This window comes from Malaya genurostris, chromosome 1 (assembly GCF_030247185.1).
Source record: "Malaya genurostris strain Urasoe2022 chromosome 1, Malgen_1.1, whole genome shotgun sequence".
Taxonomy (NCBI): domain Eukaryota; kingdom Metazoa; phylum Arthropoda; class Insecta; order Diptera; family Culicidae; genus Malaya; species Malaya genurostris.
The window spans coordinates 49,637,554-49,655,388 of NC_080570.1; the positions used below are offsets into that span (position 1 = coordinate 49,637,554).

At 36.1% G+C, this 17,835-nt stretch overlaps 1 protein-coding gene across 1 annotated transcript; it reads left to right on the plus strand.

Moving 5' to 3' along the window:
* Positions 1-2,042: 2,042 nt before the first annotated feature.
* On the plus strand, positions 2,043-8,084 carry LOC131436086 (fatty acid hydroxylase domain-containing protein 2-like). Its single transcript, XM_058604597.1, has 3 exons — positions 2,043-2,549; positions 2,607-3,064; positions 7,895-8,084. The coding sequence occupies exons 1-3, from the start codon at positions 2,322-2,324 to the stop codon at positions 8,034-8,036; spliced, it is 828 nt and encodes a 275-aa protein (XP_058460580.1). The 5' UTR covers positions 2,043-2,321; the 3' UTR covers positions 8,037-8,084.
* The last annotated feature ends 9,751 nt before the right edge of the window (positions 8,085-17,835 follow it).

The following is a 17,835-nucleotide window of genomic DNA, read 5'->3' on the forward strand; positions in this document are numbered from 1 at the left end:
AGGTTTTAAATTATAAATTAATCTTAAGCACCTAAAATTCACCCTGGAATACTCTATCTTAACCAAGAATAGATCTACTGGGTTCCTGTTTCCATGTCGTGAAAGGCGGCAATTGCAGATTATTTTTTCAGATTATTTCAGATTTTTCCAACGTTAAACATCTGGTTACTCTATTTTGCTAAAGTTTCTCTTCACAATTTTTCTCATAAATGCGGCCTCTAATAACAACTAGTGTTGTACGAACATCTTTTTTATTCTTAAGGCGATCTACATTTGGGCCTGGCCGGCACCGATACTTATCAATGGAGCCTAGGGTTACCAGAAGATGTTCATTGATGAATGATTGGCGAGCCCATGTCTGATCCTCCAATAATTGTCTGTTTAATTTAAGCTAATCACGTCGGGAGTGGTCGCTCAAGTTCATACTGGTGTCGTACATAAAACAACTATCTAAGAACCGATTTGAAAAACATAAACGGAATGACCGAAATCAGCATTTTGGCGAAAAAATTAGTTGATTTTCTGATTTTAGTTAGTTATTTTTTGAGACAACTAAAAAAAACTTACTTTTGCTAATTTATATTTTTTTTAATTCTTATTCCCTTAACAATAATAAAATATTTGTTGAACTGGCTATTTTTTTAGTTGAATTCACCAATTAAACGTGTCATTTCTTAGCTAAGGCACACTTCATTTCTATTCAACTAATTTTTTAGTTGAATTAGAGAAATAAAACGTTGTTTTCAACTAACATAAGTGGTTGAATTGGCTTCTGCAATTTACAGCTATATGGCGCACTGTCACCGAAAAAACGTTAACACCGTAATGACTACTAGCCACTAGATGGCACACTACTACCGAAAAAAATTTCAGTCGCGGTTGTCTTTTCTATATTGGCAGGTATAAATACGATGTTGTATTGGAGAAAAAGACATAAACGAAACATAAACTTCTTTTTGGAATTTTTTTTCTAAATCGCTGTTTTCTTCATACGACTTCGCGAAATCGACTCTCTCACTGAAAACTTTGAGCACTCGGAAAACAAAAACCGAATACAAGTAGTACACCGGACGGCGTAGCCCGGAAGGCTGGAAGATACAAAAAACATCATTTGACGTATACAATTAGAGTGCAACATTCGAAACTCACTTCACTGTTCCTCGTAAAAATATTATTACGCACAATCGATTCAAATGCGCACAAATTCTGAATAAATACACTTTCCACTAAGAGTTTACCGCATTTTACATATCGGTTTAGAAGTTTAAATACGGATATATCATAATAAATGCGAAAAACATCAAAACAATTTGCAAGCAGTTTCAGACTGTCCTTTTTAGCTTTTTAATGGATTGTTTTGCTTTGACACTTCTCATGAGTTTTTGGCTAATGAACTTGTTAATAAAACTCATTTCATTTTTGTTTTCTTTGTGCTGTCCTTTAGTAATGATGGTAATAGATAAATAGAAACAAATTTTCTGATTTCAATAACAAAATTAGTTGTGAATGAGAACTTCGTGTTGGATTGAAATATTGCTGGTTTGTGTATAGGATATTCGCCAACTAAACAAATTCTCTAAAAGTAAGAGTTTTTTCCAGCAAAGTAAATTCTCAATTTTAACTAATTTCATAGTTATTTTGGAAATTTTGTTGTTAAAATCAACTAATTCAAAAACAGTAATACGAATTAGGCGCAGAGCTAATTTCGGTCGTTCCGTGAATATCTAACAAGAATATATTAGATAGTTATATATTAGTTTTACTCCAATAGCAATAACGACATTATTTAATGTAATCAGTGTGTTAGTGTTATCATAAATCAAGACACATGGATCAATAAATCAAACCTGTTGAAAAAATATAATTCATAATGATAAAATATCTGCCGATAGAAACAAACTCGATTATGTTGCGTTGATTGTTTGTCAGCAAACTGATCAACCTCGGAGAATAGTAGCAAAGCTATTACATGCTTTATATCCACAAACATCGTCATCAACACCACTTTTGGAACGGGTCACCAACTATGAAATCAAAGATCCAAAAAAACTAAAGCTTCATATATATAAAAGAGACAAAATCGATCGTCAGTCATTTTATGATCGTGTTGGAGCGAACCTAATACGAAAAAGTTTGTTTTTGAACGGCGCTCTGCTTTCAAAGGGTACACTAGATTTCTCGTGTTTTTCGGTTATTTTTTTTATCAGGTCCGGCACAGAAACATTCGTTACCCTTTGATAATTTTAGAGCAGTGTATCGTTGTGTCGGTCGACCAAGGTTACTGTAAATCTAAGTGCTGTTAAGTCATTTTCGCAAGGAGCATGAGCTGCGAGGTGTGTCAAAAACTATGGGAACGATTCCTGGATGAGACCGGTGCGAGCTGTTTTGTGCTGTGGACCTTTGGAACAACTCTTTTTAGTCTTCTGGTGGTGGTCGTAGTAGCAGGGCTGTTCATGTTCATGGATGTTACCAATCTACCAAAATCGATGAGAAAGTACAAAATTCAACCGGGAACTAATGAACCACTGACTAGTGAGCAACTTAGGAAGGTAGCATGCTACTAGCATCTGATTGTTTCAATATGACTGCTTTCGGTTCGTTTTCAGGTTGTGAAAACAGCATTTATCAACATGGTGTTAGTGGGCATACCAACACTAGCGTGCTTCCACAAGTTTTCTTCTATAACCGGAAGATTACCGGATCTTCGAATATTACCCACATTCATCGAAATTCTGTACACGATTCCAGCTGGCTTATTAGGCTTTGAATTCTTTTTCTACTACAGTCACCGATTGTTTCACTCGAAATACTTATACAAATCATTTCACAAGAAACACCACGAATGGACTTCCCCGGTAGCCTTGGCAGCTGTGTACTCTCATCCATTAGAACATGTTATCTGTAGCATGATACCGCTTTATCTGGGAGTCTGGCTTACCAAGGCGCACCTAATATCGGCCTGGGTTTGGGTGGCAATAGCACTGACCGGAACGTTGCACGACCATTCCGGATATCACCTACCCTTCATTAGCAGCTCTGAGGCACATGATTTTCACCATCTGAAGTAAGTAATGTTCCCCTATCAATTCTTTTACATTATTCTATTGCGTTCACAGAAACGGTTGTTTTGAGTTCTACAAGTGCAATTTATAAAAAAAAACATAAATTGTAACATATTGTTCCAATGCGTAGTTATTGGTTCGCATCAGGTGGTTAATGAATTCGCAGAGGTGATATTTCAATCTTGTCGGCCAAAAGTAGAATTTATTATAGCGATCGTAAAATGAACGATTCCATGGTCGAATGACAGTAGATGCTCATAGAAACTGGCTTTGATCTGAACTGGGAGTTTTCGTGTTTTTTTTCACTAAATAATAAACTTGTGTTGGTATTATTGAAGGTTCTCAGTCGAAAATGATAAGGAAGTTTAAACATTCCACACAATGACGTCAATTATGTTTCGCAAAACATCCAGATTGCTTCGTTGTCTGTCAAAATGAAATTGTTTGAAACCGAAATGTTTCTACAAGAAACAAATTTACACTGATTTGAATGGTCGTGTACTTGATTGTAAACTATATGAAATGGAAAAAAAATGTCGATCAAATGATGATGATGTTAAATGATTAATCGTAATTTACTTTTCCAAATTGTATTCTGATGTTGCTCTCCATGGAGTTGAGTGAAGAAAAACATGAATAATGCTGGGAGTTTTGTTGTATATTGTATGTTCGAGCCCCGACATGAAGCGATTCCTAGTGTCATTACTACGGTTCTGTACGCTACGAATCGAGTGCGACGTCTTTTGAAAATTAAAAATCAGATTCTTCCAATGAAATGTAATATCCAGACTTTGCTTTTTATATTATCGTACTTAACTGTGCTAAACAAATAAATCTAGACAGATGTGGGTTCTGTTAAAAAAACTTTCTTCCGCAGTGGCAACTTAGTCGCAAATCGATATCAATTGAGTTCAGTCTCCATCCCATCCGGATTATTGGAGACAAATTAGACAAATTTGAAAACATTGTCAGAATTGCAAATCATTTTATATTTTTATCACCGAATAAAACCGAAATACGTTTGAGTTCTGTTAAGTTGTACTTGCAATTATTTGCAATAAATAATTCTTTGCTCTAGACACTTTAACTATCGAGGAAGTAAAAATTTAGCGGCTTCCCAAACGATATATGAATATCCTAATTCCAACACAACAAAACACAATGTGTAGTACATCTACGGTAAAGTATTTCACAAACATTGATCTAGTTCAATGGTTTTATTTACTAGGGGCTCAAAACACTTCTACGGAACACTCAAATCACTACGAGAAAAATATTCTCAATATGTTTATTACATGTTCATATATTTTATCAGTTAAACTTAACTGTCAAGATTATCCAGAAGAGAAACGTAAGCAATATATCGGTATTATAATAACATTGTTCGTTAATAGCAATAAATGATTATTTACGGCGTAACATCGCTAATGCTTGTACATTTTATATTAGCATTTTATAATCATATCATAGTTAACTATGATGCTGCGTAACAGCATCATGTTTATGCAATTCAAACTCAAATATATTGCCTAAACGCAATGTTAGGGTTGAAATACAATATTAATGTTATATTAGTGTTGATTTCATGTCAGTTCAGTGCTGTCGCTTAATGCTTATAATTACTTGGGAAGTACTCCTAGGTTGTTAAAGTTGCTTTCGCATTTCACCGAACTACAATATGTATTGGAAAAAAATTGGGAAATCTACGTTTATTTCATTTATGATAAAAAGGAATTGTCTAAGATTGCTCCCAAGTAACCAAAAAATCGTATGTTGTTTTATAGGTGCATATATAGCGAATATGGAAGTTGATGGTTACTTGGGCTGTCGGAGTTAATTCGATTTGCGATGCACTGTTTTTCCGTATTAGTAATGCTTTTTCGCGATAAAATCTGGACACTCCTAAATACGTATATTTCTGGAAATACTCCATCAACCCGTGAAATATTTCGCAGATTGATGAACGTATGTGTCTTTGTGTAAAATAAATTTTTGGTGATACTTCTAGATCGAAGATGGCGTCGGAAGATGAGCAAATGCAAGAAACAATTGTGTGCAGTCGCAATGAAAATCGGGATCTGTCAGTAATGGCGTTTTCGTTTTTAATTTGCACTACACCGGTGCAGTGCTACACTGAGGCATGAATAAACGAACAAAAATTACGAAAACATAAACAGTAACCATTGACTACAATAAAACATAAACAGTAACCATTGACTACAATAATACACCAGTGGTATCAGTGCAGAAAAAGTGTAGCACTGGTGTAGTGCAATTGGTACAAACGAACGGTTTAGGTGCAGCTTTCGCTACACCGGTGTAGTGCAATTTAAAAACGAAAACGACATAAGAAAACATGCAACAAAGCTTTGTTTGTTTTCTGCAAGTACTGTCCATAACGTTATTAAACCTTTCGATTCACATTTGACAACATGCGGAATTATCGATCTCAGGAGCCACCAAAAGGGCGCGAAGTTGAGTCAAATATTGTAGAAGAGACCAGATCTTTCGGCACGTACTGTGGCTAGAAAAATAAAAATGTCTCCAACATATGTACTTCAAAGTACCAGTCGTTCAAGGCGAAAACTGTTCCGAGCCGTAATGATAAACAGAATGTTCCGTCTAAAACCCGGGCTCACGAGTTGTATTCCAAATACTACACGAAGTTTTCCTGCGTGATAATGGACGATGAAACTAAGGTGCTGGAAGGCTTGAATCAACTTTCGGGAATACCTTTTTCGACTGTCGTGCAACGGAACGACGTATATAAGCATTTCAGAACGAAAAGAAAAAAACCAGATTTCCCAAAAATTATTTGGTTTAGCAGGCAACATGTGACTGTGGTCAAGCAAACAAAAGCTTCATGTCTACCGGAACGGTAAACAAGGAAATATACCGTGGAAAAGGCCTTAAGAAACAATTGTTACCATTCCAAAGCAGCCATGACGCTTCTTCGCTATTCTGGCATGATTTGCGATCTTGTCACTCCAAAGATGTTCTGAAATGATGTAAAGCGAAAGGAGTCCATATTCTACCGAAAGAAGCGAATCCACCTATAGAGCGGTATTGGGCTCTCGTGAAGATAGAACTCTTTCGATACAAACAACAAGCTACATCTATAGAGAAGTTTCGAAAATCTTGGACAAAAGCAGCTAAATCGGTTGCAGAGAAGCTGACACAGACCCTAATGGCTGGAGACAACTCAAAATTTCGTAGCTCCTTCATGCAGTTTAATTAAGTAACTGCATCTAGTTTCAAGTTGATTAATAATGCACAATTAAATGAATGAAAACTGTTTGGATTGGATAAACAACAAATTTTTTGTATTCCAAATTTAATCAGTCCAGCTGGCCAAATCAGCTGAATGAGGCCCAAGCAATTGAAACCTAAACCGTTGATTTTAATCATGATAGCGATGCTCATGTGCTTCATGTAAAGCCATTTCACAGCGATTTCGGTCTTCAATCGCTTCATTAATGTACGCTAATGCCAGAACGCCCCAGTAGATTTTGTATATAAGTGAATCTCCAATATGTTAAAATTGGTATGCCAAAACTGTTGTAACGCTTTTTAACAACTATAACTTACAAAAAGTAACATATATAACGCTTCGTAACGCACAAAACTTACACAAGAGTAACGGATGTAATGCTTTGTAACGCTTGTACCTTTTAAAAATGTAATACATGTAACGCGTTGTACCACCTAAAACTTGCAAAACAGTAACACATCTAACGCTTCGTAATGCCAATAATTTACAGAAAAGTAACGCATGTAATGCTTCGTAACGACTTTAACTCACAAAAAAGTTTTAACTTACAAAAAGTTACGCATGTAACGCTTTGTAACTTCTATAACTCACAAAAAAGTAACGCATGTAACGCTCCGTAACGCTCCGTAATGCCTATAACTTAGTGAAAAGTAACGCATGTAACGTAGCGTCATAATTCCAAAAAGTAACGCATGTAACGTCATAACTTACAAAAATTAACGTGTGTAACGCTTCGTAACGTCTTTGACTTACAAAAAAGTAACGCTCCGTAACGCCTATAACCTACAGAAAAGTAACGCATAAGACGCTTTGTAATGTTTATAATGTACTAAAATATAACGCATGAAACGCTTCGTAACGTCAATAACTTACAAAAAAGTAAGGCATGCAACGCTTTGTAACGCCTATATCTTACAAAAAAGTAACTCATGTAATGCTTCGTAACACCTTACTTACTTACTTTACTTGAATGGTGCACATCCCGTCTTCGGAACATGACCGAACGAATTGTAGCTTCCCAGGATACTCCATTTTGAGCCGCCGATTTCCAATCGCTCTGTACTCCCGCTGAGCGTGCATCATCTTCGATTGCGCACAGCCGGCGAGTGCGAGGTCTAAATAACACTTCGCAACACAAATAACTTCCTTAAAAGTAACGCATCGTAACTCGTTTACCGCAAGAATCTAACCCTTATAACCTTCATAATTCCCACAAAATAATGGGAGGGCTCAGGGCCCCTCGCTTTCCCCTCTCCACTGGGTACGTGACTGGGTTGGGTTATCGTGTTTAAAATTATCCAGTAAAACCAAAAAGCAAAGCAAAGTCTTGGCATTACATTCCTTTTGTGGAATTTGGCCTTGCTGTTTCAACAGACTTCGCAGCCGATTCTTAGTGTACAGAATCATTGCATGGCTAGTACTATGGATCCTACTGACACTAAGAACCCTTCCAGGTCGGGGCTCGAACATACGACAACTGGCTTGTAAGACCAGTGTCCTATGCACTGAACCGCCAACCCGGGACAGAAAACCAACTTTATTGTTTATATGTTTTCCACAGGTTCAACCAGTTCTACGGAGTTCTTGGTTTTCTCGATTGGCTACACGGAACAGACGATCTGTTTCGCCAATCTAAATCTTCCAAGCGGCATCGAAATCTGCTTGGAACACGTTCTGCGCGAGAGGTTTTTCCGGACGATTGAAACATTCATGGAAACTATGTGGTATCAGTGCAGTTCTTCAAAAAAATTGCGAATGGTATATTTTTTTCAAATAATAAAAAATAATAAATCAATGACATTATCTATCACAATCTCCGTAAATATCACTTTCGAACATTCATTAAATATAAAACAACAAACCTTGTTTGAATCCACTTGATCGTTGGATTCGAGTTTTCTACTGCATTCTTGGTAACTTCCCTCGCCAGAAGAACTGCATATTGTCAGTTACAGACTCGCTAATAATAGCCTCTTGAGTTTGCACTTGTTCCAATATTTCTTCGTGAAATACCTTTATATACAGTCAAGATGACAAATCCTACCAAAACAGAACGGAGTACTTGTACTACTCGAGGAAAGGAAACAAAAGTTTGTTCAGGCGCTCTGGTACATAAACTTTGTTGGTTGATGAATTCAGCCGTGATTTAAATGTCACTCATCAAGCCATTGGAACAAATAGCTTGTCACACGCGATATTTCTTTAGTTCAAGATATTTGAAAATCTCTCTTTCAATTGCCGAAAAGTAGGTTTCATCATCCTATACCTAATAGTCCAAATTCATCAGTTGATTGCACGACCGACCGACTTGATCAGATTATCGCACGATTTGAAGTTATCACGTTCTTGGTTTGTGGTTTCGAAGAGGTTGAATCGATGCGAATGACAGTTTCGCTATCTTTGCGGCATTTTGTCGCTATTTTGTAGCATCGCAATCTTTGTTAAACACCAGTGAAAATCACTATACACAGTAGACCGTACACACTCTTTGAACATAATTCATGGTTTGAGTTGCGATTAAAGACTGTACCAGAAAGTATGGACGCACTTTGATTTCGCTGTAAATAATTCACAAGTATTAGATATTCAAATTTTATTCGATATACTGATAATATTAGACTACAACAGAATATTATCCTCAACATTTGCTACTTAGCCATTGTAGACTAGCTGGCGCACCTTCTTGCGAACGAAGATGTACCTTCGTTAATGCCCAAAATTCCTCAATTGGTCGAAGTTGTGGGCAATTTGGTGGATTCATGCCTTTTGGGACGAAAGTAACATTTTTGGTAGTATACCATTGTACCGTTGATTTCGAGTAGTGGCAAGAAGCAAGATCTTGCCAGAAGACAACAGGATCCTTGTGGCTTCGAATCATTGCATTTCGCACGGATTTTTCACTTACTCCTTTCATTTTTGCTATCTTTCTCAGTGACAGTCCTCGTTCTGTGCACCATTTGTACACAATTTTTCGACGTTGTTCTGCTGAAAGTCAACGCATTTCGAAACAAACTAATGAAAACGAATAAACAACTGCACAAGTGGTTAGAGAAGAGGGTAAAATACAGGACGCAGCCAAAAAAATGACAGATTCTGAACCATTGCGAAATGGCAGCGGTTTTTGGTTCCGTCCATACTTTCTGGCACAGTCTTTACTCAAATTCATAAACTATAACAATATGTCAAAATTTAAGTAAAATTTTCTCGGACCAAGAGTTCTCTCGCATTTATTCATACAGTAGAGTAAGCATTGAGTTTTCAAACATTTGAGTGGAAATAATACTTCTAACAGTCCAGTGCGTTTTCATTCTCGGAATATTCTTATCGAATTTTAGAATGTAAGAATACGTCGTTTTTTATTGCCATGTCTAGATCTGGTTTTTGGAACTATAAATCATCAATCAGAGATGTTTTCAATAGAAATTTTGTGGTTATAATTATGCTAACTGAGAAGTACAACATAAGGATATAAAAAACGTTTAATTTCGACTCCAAAGGAAACGGTTTAGAATCACTTTTTTTGGACTTCCGATTTAAAAGAATGAATCATGACTTTGTATATAAACATTTACGAATAAGAATGTCCTTATTTTGAGTGCAAGGTACAAAAGTTTTGAGTTAAACTCACTCAAATTAAAAAAAAAATCATTATTTTGAGTAAAAAATATTCAAATTTTGACAGCTTCGTCCCTTAACTCAAAAAAGAGTAGATAGGTGGGAACTCACGTTTAGAGTACGTGCACTTTTTATGAATTTGAGTGGTGTGTCACTCAGTTTTGAGTTATGTTCAATGAGGGTGTATAGAACATATAATCGTCGTCATAGCGCTGGTTCAGTACATCCGTGTAGTAGGTTCTCTAAGATGATTTACGTCATGTTAGCATTAAGTTTTACTGGATGACATCACAAACGTTCTTGTGATGAACAAAGTTCTTGTTTGACAAATTAATTTGTGATGAATAAAGTTTTTTCAATGAGACTGTTTGAATGACAAGAGAAAGGCACTATCACACCACTAGGTGGATTAAGAAGAGGTTTTTCTGTATTTCAAACATGGAAACAACGCTGTTTATACTGTTATAATTTTCAGATTTGAATTTAAAAACATGACAAACTAGAAGAACTAGAAAACTCCTGAATGTGCCCTTAGATATCACGGGCTTCTTCATTTTTAATAGGTCTAGTTCTAGATGAGACATTGAATTCCCGATTTACTATGGTGCAAAAGAATCGAGCAAAATTTGTCTTTTTAAACAAAATCAAATAATTGGGATGAAAAAAATTTATTATAGTAATAACAAAAAGCTTGAAGCTCGTGCGACTGGTTACATAATGAATTTGAAACTAAAATCACCAAAATCAACTGAAAAATCAACCAACTAATACACGACAAAACTAACTGACTATGACCACGAAAGAGGAACACGGAAAAAAAGAAATTCCTAGCTCATCAGCTCTCTCAGGCCTCAACCAACATCGCATAGAAGTTATTTCTTTCGCCATCGTTCACTGCATGCAGCATATACCTACCTACTTCGCTACCCGGGCCAGTTTTAGCCAAGACTGAACAGCAACCAACTAACGGAGAAAGGCGGTGTGCTACAAAAAAAAACGGGAGAAAGGGCAACAGCACCTAGCTGCCAGTGAGTCGAGCGAGCTAGGGCACCACACCCTCGTACACACGTTGATAGAATTGGAGTGTTCCCCCTTTCTGCTAACTGCTAGCATGCAGCAAAGTTACCGATCTTCATTCTTCCGTTTCTAGTCAGGGATGATATTTTCGTTGGTAAACGTTTGATAAATAAAACACCATGGAAAAGAAGTTCGATTTGTTCCGGAGAAATCAAAATCATGAATAACGTTTTGAACATTTCATTGAAAATACATAACAAATTTAAATCAAATGTTAATCATCACTATAATTGTTGAAAGTCCACGTAGACTCATATTTTTTATTACAAAAATGTAATCTTGTAATCTTCAGCCAAATTATTTTTTCGATTGTTTGCTATGACGTGAACCCTTCATTATCTCGAGTATATGAAAATTTATTGGAACAAGTCAAGATAAAAAGATTTTTTTGTAAAAAAAAAATTACAATGTAACTTTTTTACCGTACGACTTGACCGCGAGATAATAATGGTGGCACTATTTGAATTGAGTCAATGGATTAAAAAACCTTTTCTAAATTCTCTATATTTAATAGAAAAATCTTCTGTTAAAACTGCCTGATACCAACACAAATTCTCTATTGCTCCTTTCGCTGTATGGAGTGCAGACTCATTTTGTTGGAAAGCAAAGTTTTACAAAGCATTTTTTGTATTCAAGTGTCCAAATATATATCGATCATCAGATCCGGAACATTTCATTTGAGCGTCGTGGACAGGATTCTGGTTGTTGTTTGCGATGTACCTGTTGACTATTGCTCCAAAAAAATAAGACGTAGGGGAGTCCACTGGCCACTCATCTTTTATGGAAATGAATTGAAGGAATTTGTTTGAATTTAAAAGTAGGGGAAGGTGTTCGGTTGCCGGCACCCCACTGTAACTTTTTAAAGATAGCATCATTCCGACAAATGTCATGTGTGTGCAATAGCAGCACGTTCTTTTTGTGCCGAATACTAAAGCGAACAGACGTTTGTACTTTTTGTTTCGCTAAAAACAAATTTTAATCGCGTGAAAATCAACACATAAGTTCTGACTTTTTTATAGTATCATAAATTGAAAAGCACCACTCGAAAAGGTGAGTGGATTGAATATTTATGAGGTGAACTCGATCCATTTCGTGGTTTAATACCGGATGCTATCAAAATTTTCGCAACCAAAGTTTTTTTTTCGTAATTTTCAAAATGTCAACCAATTTCGATTACCGACACCCCATTTTTTTTACAAATCGTGGAAAATTGTCTGTGACATGCAGAGATGCCAAATCTGCAAATTTGTCTGTAAATTATCCAATTTTGTAGTTAACCTGCAAACCTTTTTTCGTCTGAGGACTTTTTACAGACTTTTGAAACTTCGATTGTTTGCCGACATTCGTCAGAATTTACAGACGATTGAAAATTCGTTTTGTTTTTTTTCTGGCTAAACTTATTGTTTAGCTGGCATCTCTGGTGACATGCAACACGTGGATAAATTGACAGCTTCAATACATCTGTCATATGAGTAAAAACTTTGGTTCTCTGGTGCTGTTCGCAATGGCGACTCCAAACAAATCACCAAAGCCAAGGAAAATGAACTTCAACACGCTGATTAATGACATTAAACGTTGCTTACTGGATGAGAAGTCAATAAATTCTACTGCAGTAATGTATTCAATACCGCGAAGCCGGTGGAAGACCGGCCAAATCAACACCATCCAGATCATCGGCCAAGAGAGCCGTGGCGAAGTCACCATCATGCAATGAAGACTTTTATACAAAACGCCTCTGAAAAGAATGAATTCCGTTTTTTCTTTGAATAATTACGGTCTTTACTTTACTCTTTATTTTTTTCATTTTTATAGAAATTTCTTGGGGTGCCGATAACCGAACACCTTTTTTGAAATGATCAAAATTGATTACTTTACAAAATTGATAATGAAGTTTTTTCAATCCAATAAATAAACTTAGTTTCTTAATCATATTTTAGCTAGGGACTTTAGCTTTCTATTGATGTACCTTATGATCAAAAAAGAACCGGAATTTTCATTTTTAAATTCCCGCGCTTGTCCAATCGGTAAACTTTTATTCTCTCGACGTTGGCAACACTTTTATACACATTCTGTCAAATTTTGACGCATATCGTACGATTAGTTTTTGTTTGGCGACTATACAAAGAAGTTGAAAATTTTCGTGTGGCGATTTTTATAATGGATGAAAATTTAGAACAACGTGCGTGCATCAAATTTTGTGTTGCAAATGGATTTAAGTGTTCCGAAACGTTGAAAATGTTAGAAAAGGCCTTTGGTGAATCGTGTCTAGGAAAAACACAGGCATACGAGTGGTATAAACGCTTCAAAGGTGGTCGTATAAGCTTGGATCATGATGAGTCAAAGTCGGTCCAAAATCAAAGTTATGCTGACTATTTTTTTTCGATATTCGTGGTGTGGTGCACTATGAATTCCTTCCAGACGGTCAAACGGTTAATAAGAAATATTATTTGGCCGTTATGCGTCGTTTGCGTAAGGCCATTTGCAAAAAAAGGCCAGACTTATGGAAGGAAAACTCATGGATTTTAAACCAGAATAATGCGCCGGCTCACACAGCGTTGGTTGTGTCGCAGTTTTTGGCCAAAAACTCAACCAATATCATCAACCAAGCACCGTACTCTCCAGATATGGCCCCGTGTGACTTTTTCCTCTTCCCCAGACTCAAATTGCCATTGCGGGGATCGCGTTTTGAGACCATAGAGGCCATAAAAGAGAATTCGCTGCGTGAACTAAAGGCCATACCATATTGCCGCAGGAGGAGAGTACTTTGAAGGCGATAATAAAGAAATCTATTAAAAATTGAAATTTTGCGTTTTTTAATAAAATTCAGTTTCTTTTTTATCATAAGGTATATATGTCCGCATAATGTGCACTTAGTCAGAAGTTATAAGCTTTAAATAAAAGGGTGCCGGTAACCGAACACTTTCCCCTAGTAAAATGAGCGATTTCTGTAAACTCCATCCAAATTTGATCAAAAATATATAAATAACACATGGGTTGAAAAGTTCCGGGCCTAATAATGAGAACACGGGTTATTTTTGTTCAAAATTAACTTTATTCATCAACGTAATCTCCATCAAGAGTAACGCAATCATTCCAGTGCCGCTTATCTTTTGTCTCAAAATAGGCCTCAGTTTCAGCGATAACCTCTCCGTACGTGCAAAATTTCTTACCGGTGAGCATTTTTTCAGATCTGCAAACAGCCAGTAGTCGCTTGGAGCCAAAACTGGCGAATACGGTGGATGTGAGAGCAATTCGAAGTTCAATTCATGTAGTTTTGCCATTGTTTTGATTCACTTGTGACACGGTACGGTGTCTTGATGAAACAATTTTTTTTCTTTGCCATATGTTCGTTTCTTTGCAATTTCAGCCGTTTGAAGGCTATATAATACTCACTTTTAATGGTATTTCCTTTCTCAAGATTATCGATAAATATTACACCACGCACATCCCAAAATACCGAGGCCATATCCTTCCCAGCAGAGTGGTGTGCTTTCGGGCGCTTTAGATGAGGTTCATCAGTTGCTGTACACTCAGATGACGATCGTTTTGACTCCGGAAGTGATGAATCCATATTTCATCCATTGTTTCATATCGAGGCAAAAATTCCGGTTTGATACGTTTAAACATGATCTAAAACTGTTCAGAATCATCAACACGTTCTCGTTTTTGGTCAACAGTGAACAAACGCGGTACCCACTTTGAATAGAGATGTCAGCTTTCTCACGCAACTTCACTTTTCGATCATTCAAAACGCTTTTGTGGATTTTTTTATGTTTTCTGGTGCTACCACCTCATACCTCTACGACCACGTTTGAAGTCATCAAACCAACATTTCAATGTTATTTCTGATGGAGCGGAGTCTCCATAATACTTTTCAAGCCCTTGCTCCGCTTGAACGGTATTTTTTTTCGATCAAGAAGAAGTGTAAAATTAAAACACGAAATTATTTTTGATCCATTGTTATGAAAATAACAAATATAGTTTCATTCTTAGCACAATAATTCACAAACTAATTAATAGAACATCATGAAATTTCAACAGATGTCTTTAAAGGTTAGTATTAACAGAAAAATAGGTGACTGCAATAAGACTAGCGCCATCTATGTGTTAGGTCCGGGACTTTTCAGCCCATGTGTTACTTGAAAAGAAAAATGAAAAACTTCATTTTTGAGACGGTCATGTAAATTATTGGTTTCAAGTTTTTTTGTTATGAAATTGACAGTATGTAAGTTTTTTTCTTCAGTTATTCTCTGCAAATAATTGAATTGAGTATCAGAAAACATAATTTCATAGATTTCATTAGAATTGGAATGTTGTAAAAATGCTTCATAAATAAATATCTTAGAACGCTGGATTGGGTGTCTCGGGTCATTGCTCATGAACAGAGAAAAAAGAGAAAGAATCGGCCCCTTTCGGAGAAAAAACGTAAGAAGTCCTGAACACTTAGGCAAACAGCAAAAACGCTATATTGCGTCAAGTGCAGAAACCAATTTCACTTCGAAGAAATATTTCTTTTTTTCATTTTCACTTACATGAAATTATGCATCATTTACTATATAACTTCTAGTAAAAAAAGTACTCTAAAAAGTAGGGTCTAAATGATCATCATTTTTACGACTTTTTCAGAATTATCGCACAACAAAATAAATTCGAATGTTTTGCATGAGAAAAAGCATCATTCGAACAACATTTTGTAATTTTTTCGTGGAAAATATTGAGAAATAGGTCGATGAAGTTTTTTTTTTGAGGACGCTTCTTAAAAGTCTTGATTTGCGGGGTCCACTGTACTGCCCATACTCGCATATCAGTCCCATATCGATTTTCACCAATTTTGAGTTAGCTTGAGGAATGAAATCTATCCTCAATATATTCTTAGAAATTGCAATTAAAGGTGAGGGTTTGCTCAGTAAAATGTGAAAAAAATAACAACTCATGTCTGTCCCATATGCAAAGTACTCGCATATCAGTCCCATTTAGTGCAAATTTCAATAATTTCATTTGTTGCAATATTCGAATAGTAAAGGTGTATTACCGATATTTCAAGTAATAAGACCATGATTTAGCATCAGGTAGAACAATAAATCAAAAAAATCGGAAATAAAATTTTAATCGTTTTTTTCTCGACATGCCGATTTTCCATATGGGACTGATATGCAAGTATGGGCAGTGTATCTCAGCGCAGACTAATCAGAAGTGAACAAATCAAAGCAGCATAGTTAGAGTAGAAGTTTTTCTAGACCTCAACGTTCCTGTTTATTTTTTTTTAACTTTTAGTTGGTTGTTCAAAGTGAAAATTTTTTACGAAAAAATGCGCCATTTTGTAGCTAAAAAACCTCCCCAAAGTAACATACAACCAAAAGGAAAACGGCGAGGTCTGGTTTTTTATATGTAGAAAGTGTGTGCAAAATTTGAAAAAAAAAATTGGTGCAGTATTCTTTGAATTACGATGGGCACAGACTTTCAAAATCTGCGTTTAAAGTTTTTTGTCTATGAAATCAATGAAAACAATTTATTACTCCAGAGAGCCCGTAGAGTCTAACATTTTCAAAAAATATTTTTTCTTTTATAATTTGTTATAATGAAACATTTCAAGAATGTTTTTTCAAGTTTTTAAGTCAATCGAAGCATAAATCTTGAGCCTATGTGGAGAGCTCTTACTTCTTCACAATATGAGATAAGGAAAGATAAAGGCCCATAATTTTCTGAGTTTTGTTCTCATAGATTTGAAAATTTCACAGAACACTCTTGAAATGTTTTACTATAAGAAAATACAAAGAAAATAAAAAAATTATTTTTCAAAAGTGTTAGACCCTTTCTTTAAAACAAATCCTACACCCCTATCGAATGTGAAAGTTTGCATTCTGTAATTCGATCGATTGATACTTTTGTATGCAAAACTCGAACTCGATCGAGATGCAGAATGCAACATTTCGCATTATTTTGAAAAAATGAAATTCGATCGAAATACACAATAGGGATGCTAGACCCCATACCTATCCATATCCCCAACTCCGCGACACCTACGGAAGAGAATGTTGAGTCGTCGTCATTCCGGTAAGCAGGTGAATCTTCAACATTTTCTCTCTTCCTTATCCTTCGTCCTTTCTTGTGAACGATGGAGAAGAGGGCGCTTGGCAATGGAGGCTATCATGCTGTTGAAATGTTCAATTTGAGTTGGAGGTGTATTAATTCATAATACCATTTTCTAAGCAGCTGTTGTTTGTCAATCAGCAGAAACTATGATGATATCAGTGTGCAATCCGCCAAGATCATCGTCACAATGCTATGCAACGGTGAAATGAATTTAGATTAACGTGTAAAAAGTAAAAAAACGCCATATCTCATTTGGCAAGTTATCCGCACCCGTTGAAAGCAAAGTACAATGTTCGTCATAATGGTGAAATTTTCTTCAATGCCTCAAAAGTCCTTTTTTTCAAGGTTGGTAATGCATTTAGTCCCCAGGTACATTAGTACTTGAAGCCATTGGGCCATAATGAGACAGGAGCTCAGAAAGACCAGCGCGGAAAGTAAAAGATGCAAATGAAATGCTAAAAACGTTAGAAAGAGAACAAGTTTTATGTGAAATAAGCCATTTCATCATAAACCTAACCTCTTCACCAGAATCTGTATTTCGTTCGAATCGGACTATTTCGATCGAATATGTATTTTTTTTTCTTGCGCTGTCATTGACATGACTGGCTAAGGCCCATCTTGCCAATACGAAATTTTGCATTCTTTCGAACTTACTTCTTGAAGCCCCCAAGCAATTTCTTCTAAACGGAAATTTCTTTCAATAACACTGGTCTAGAC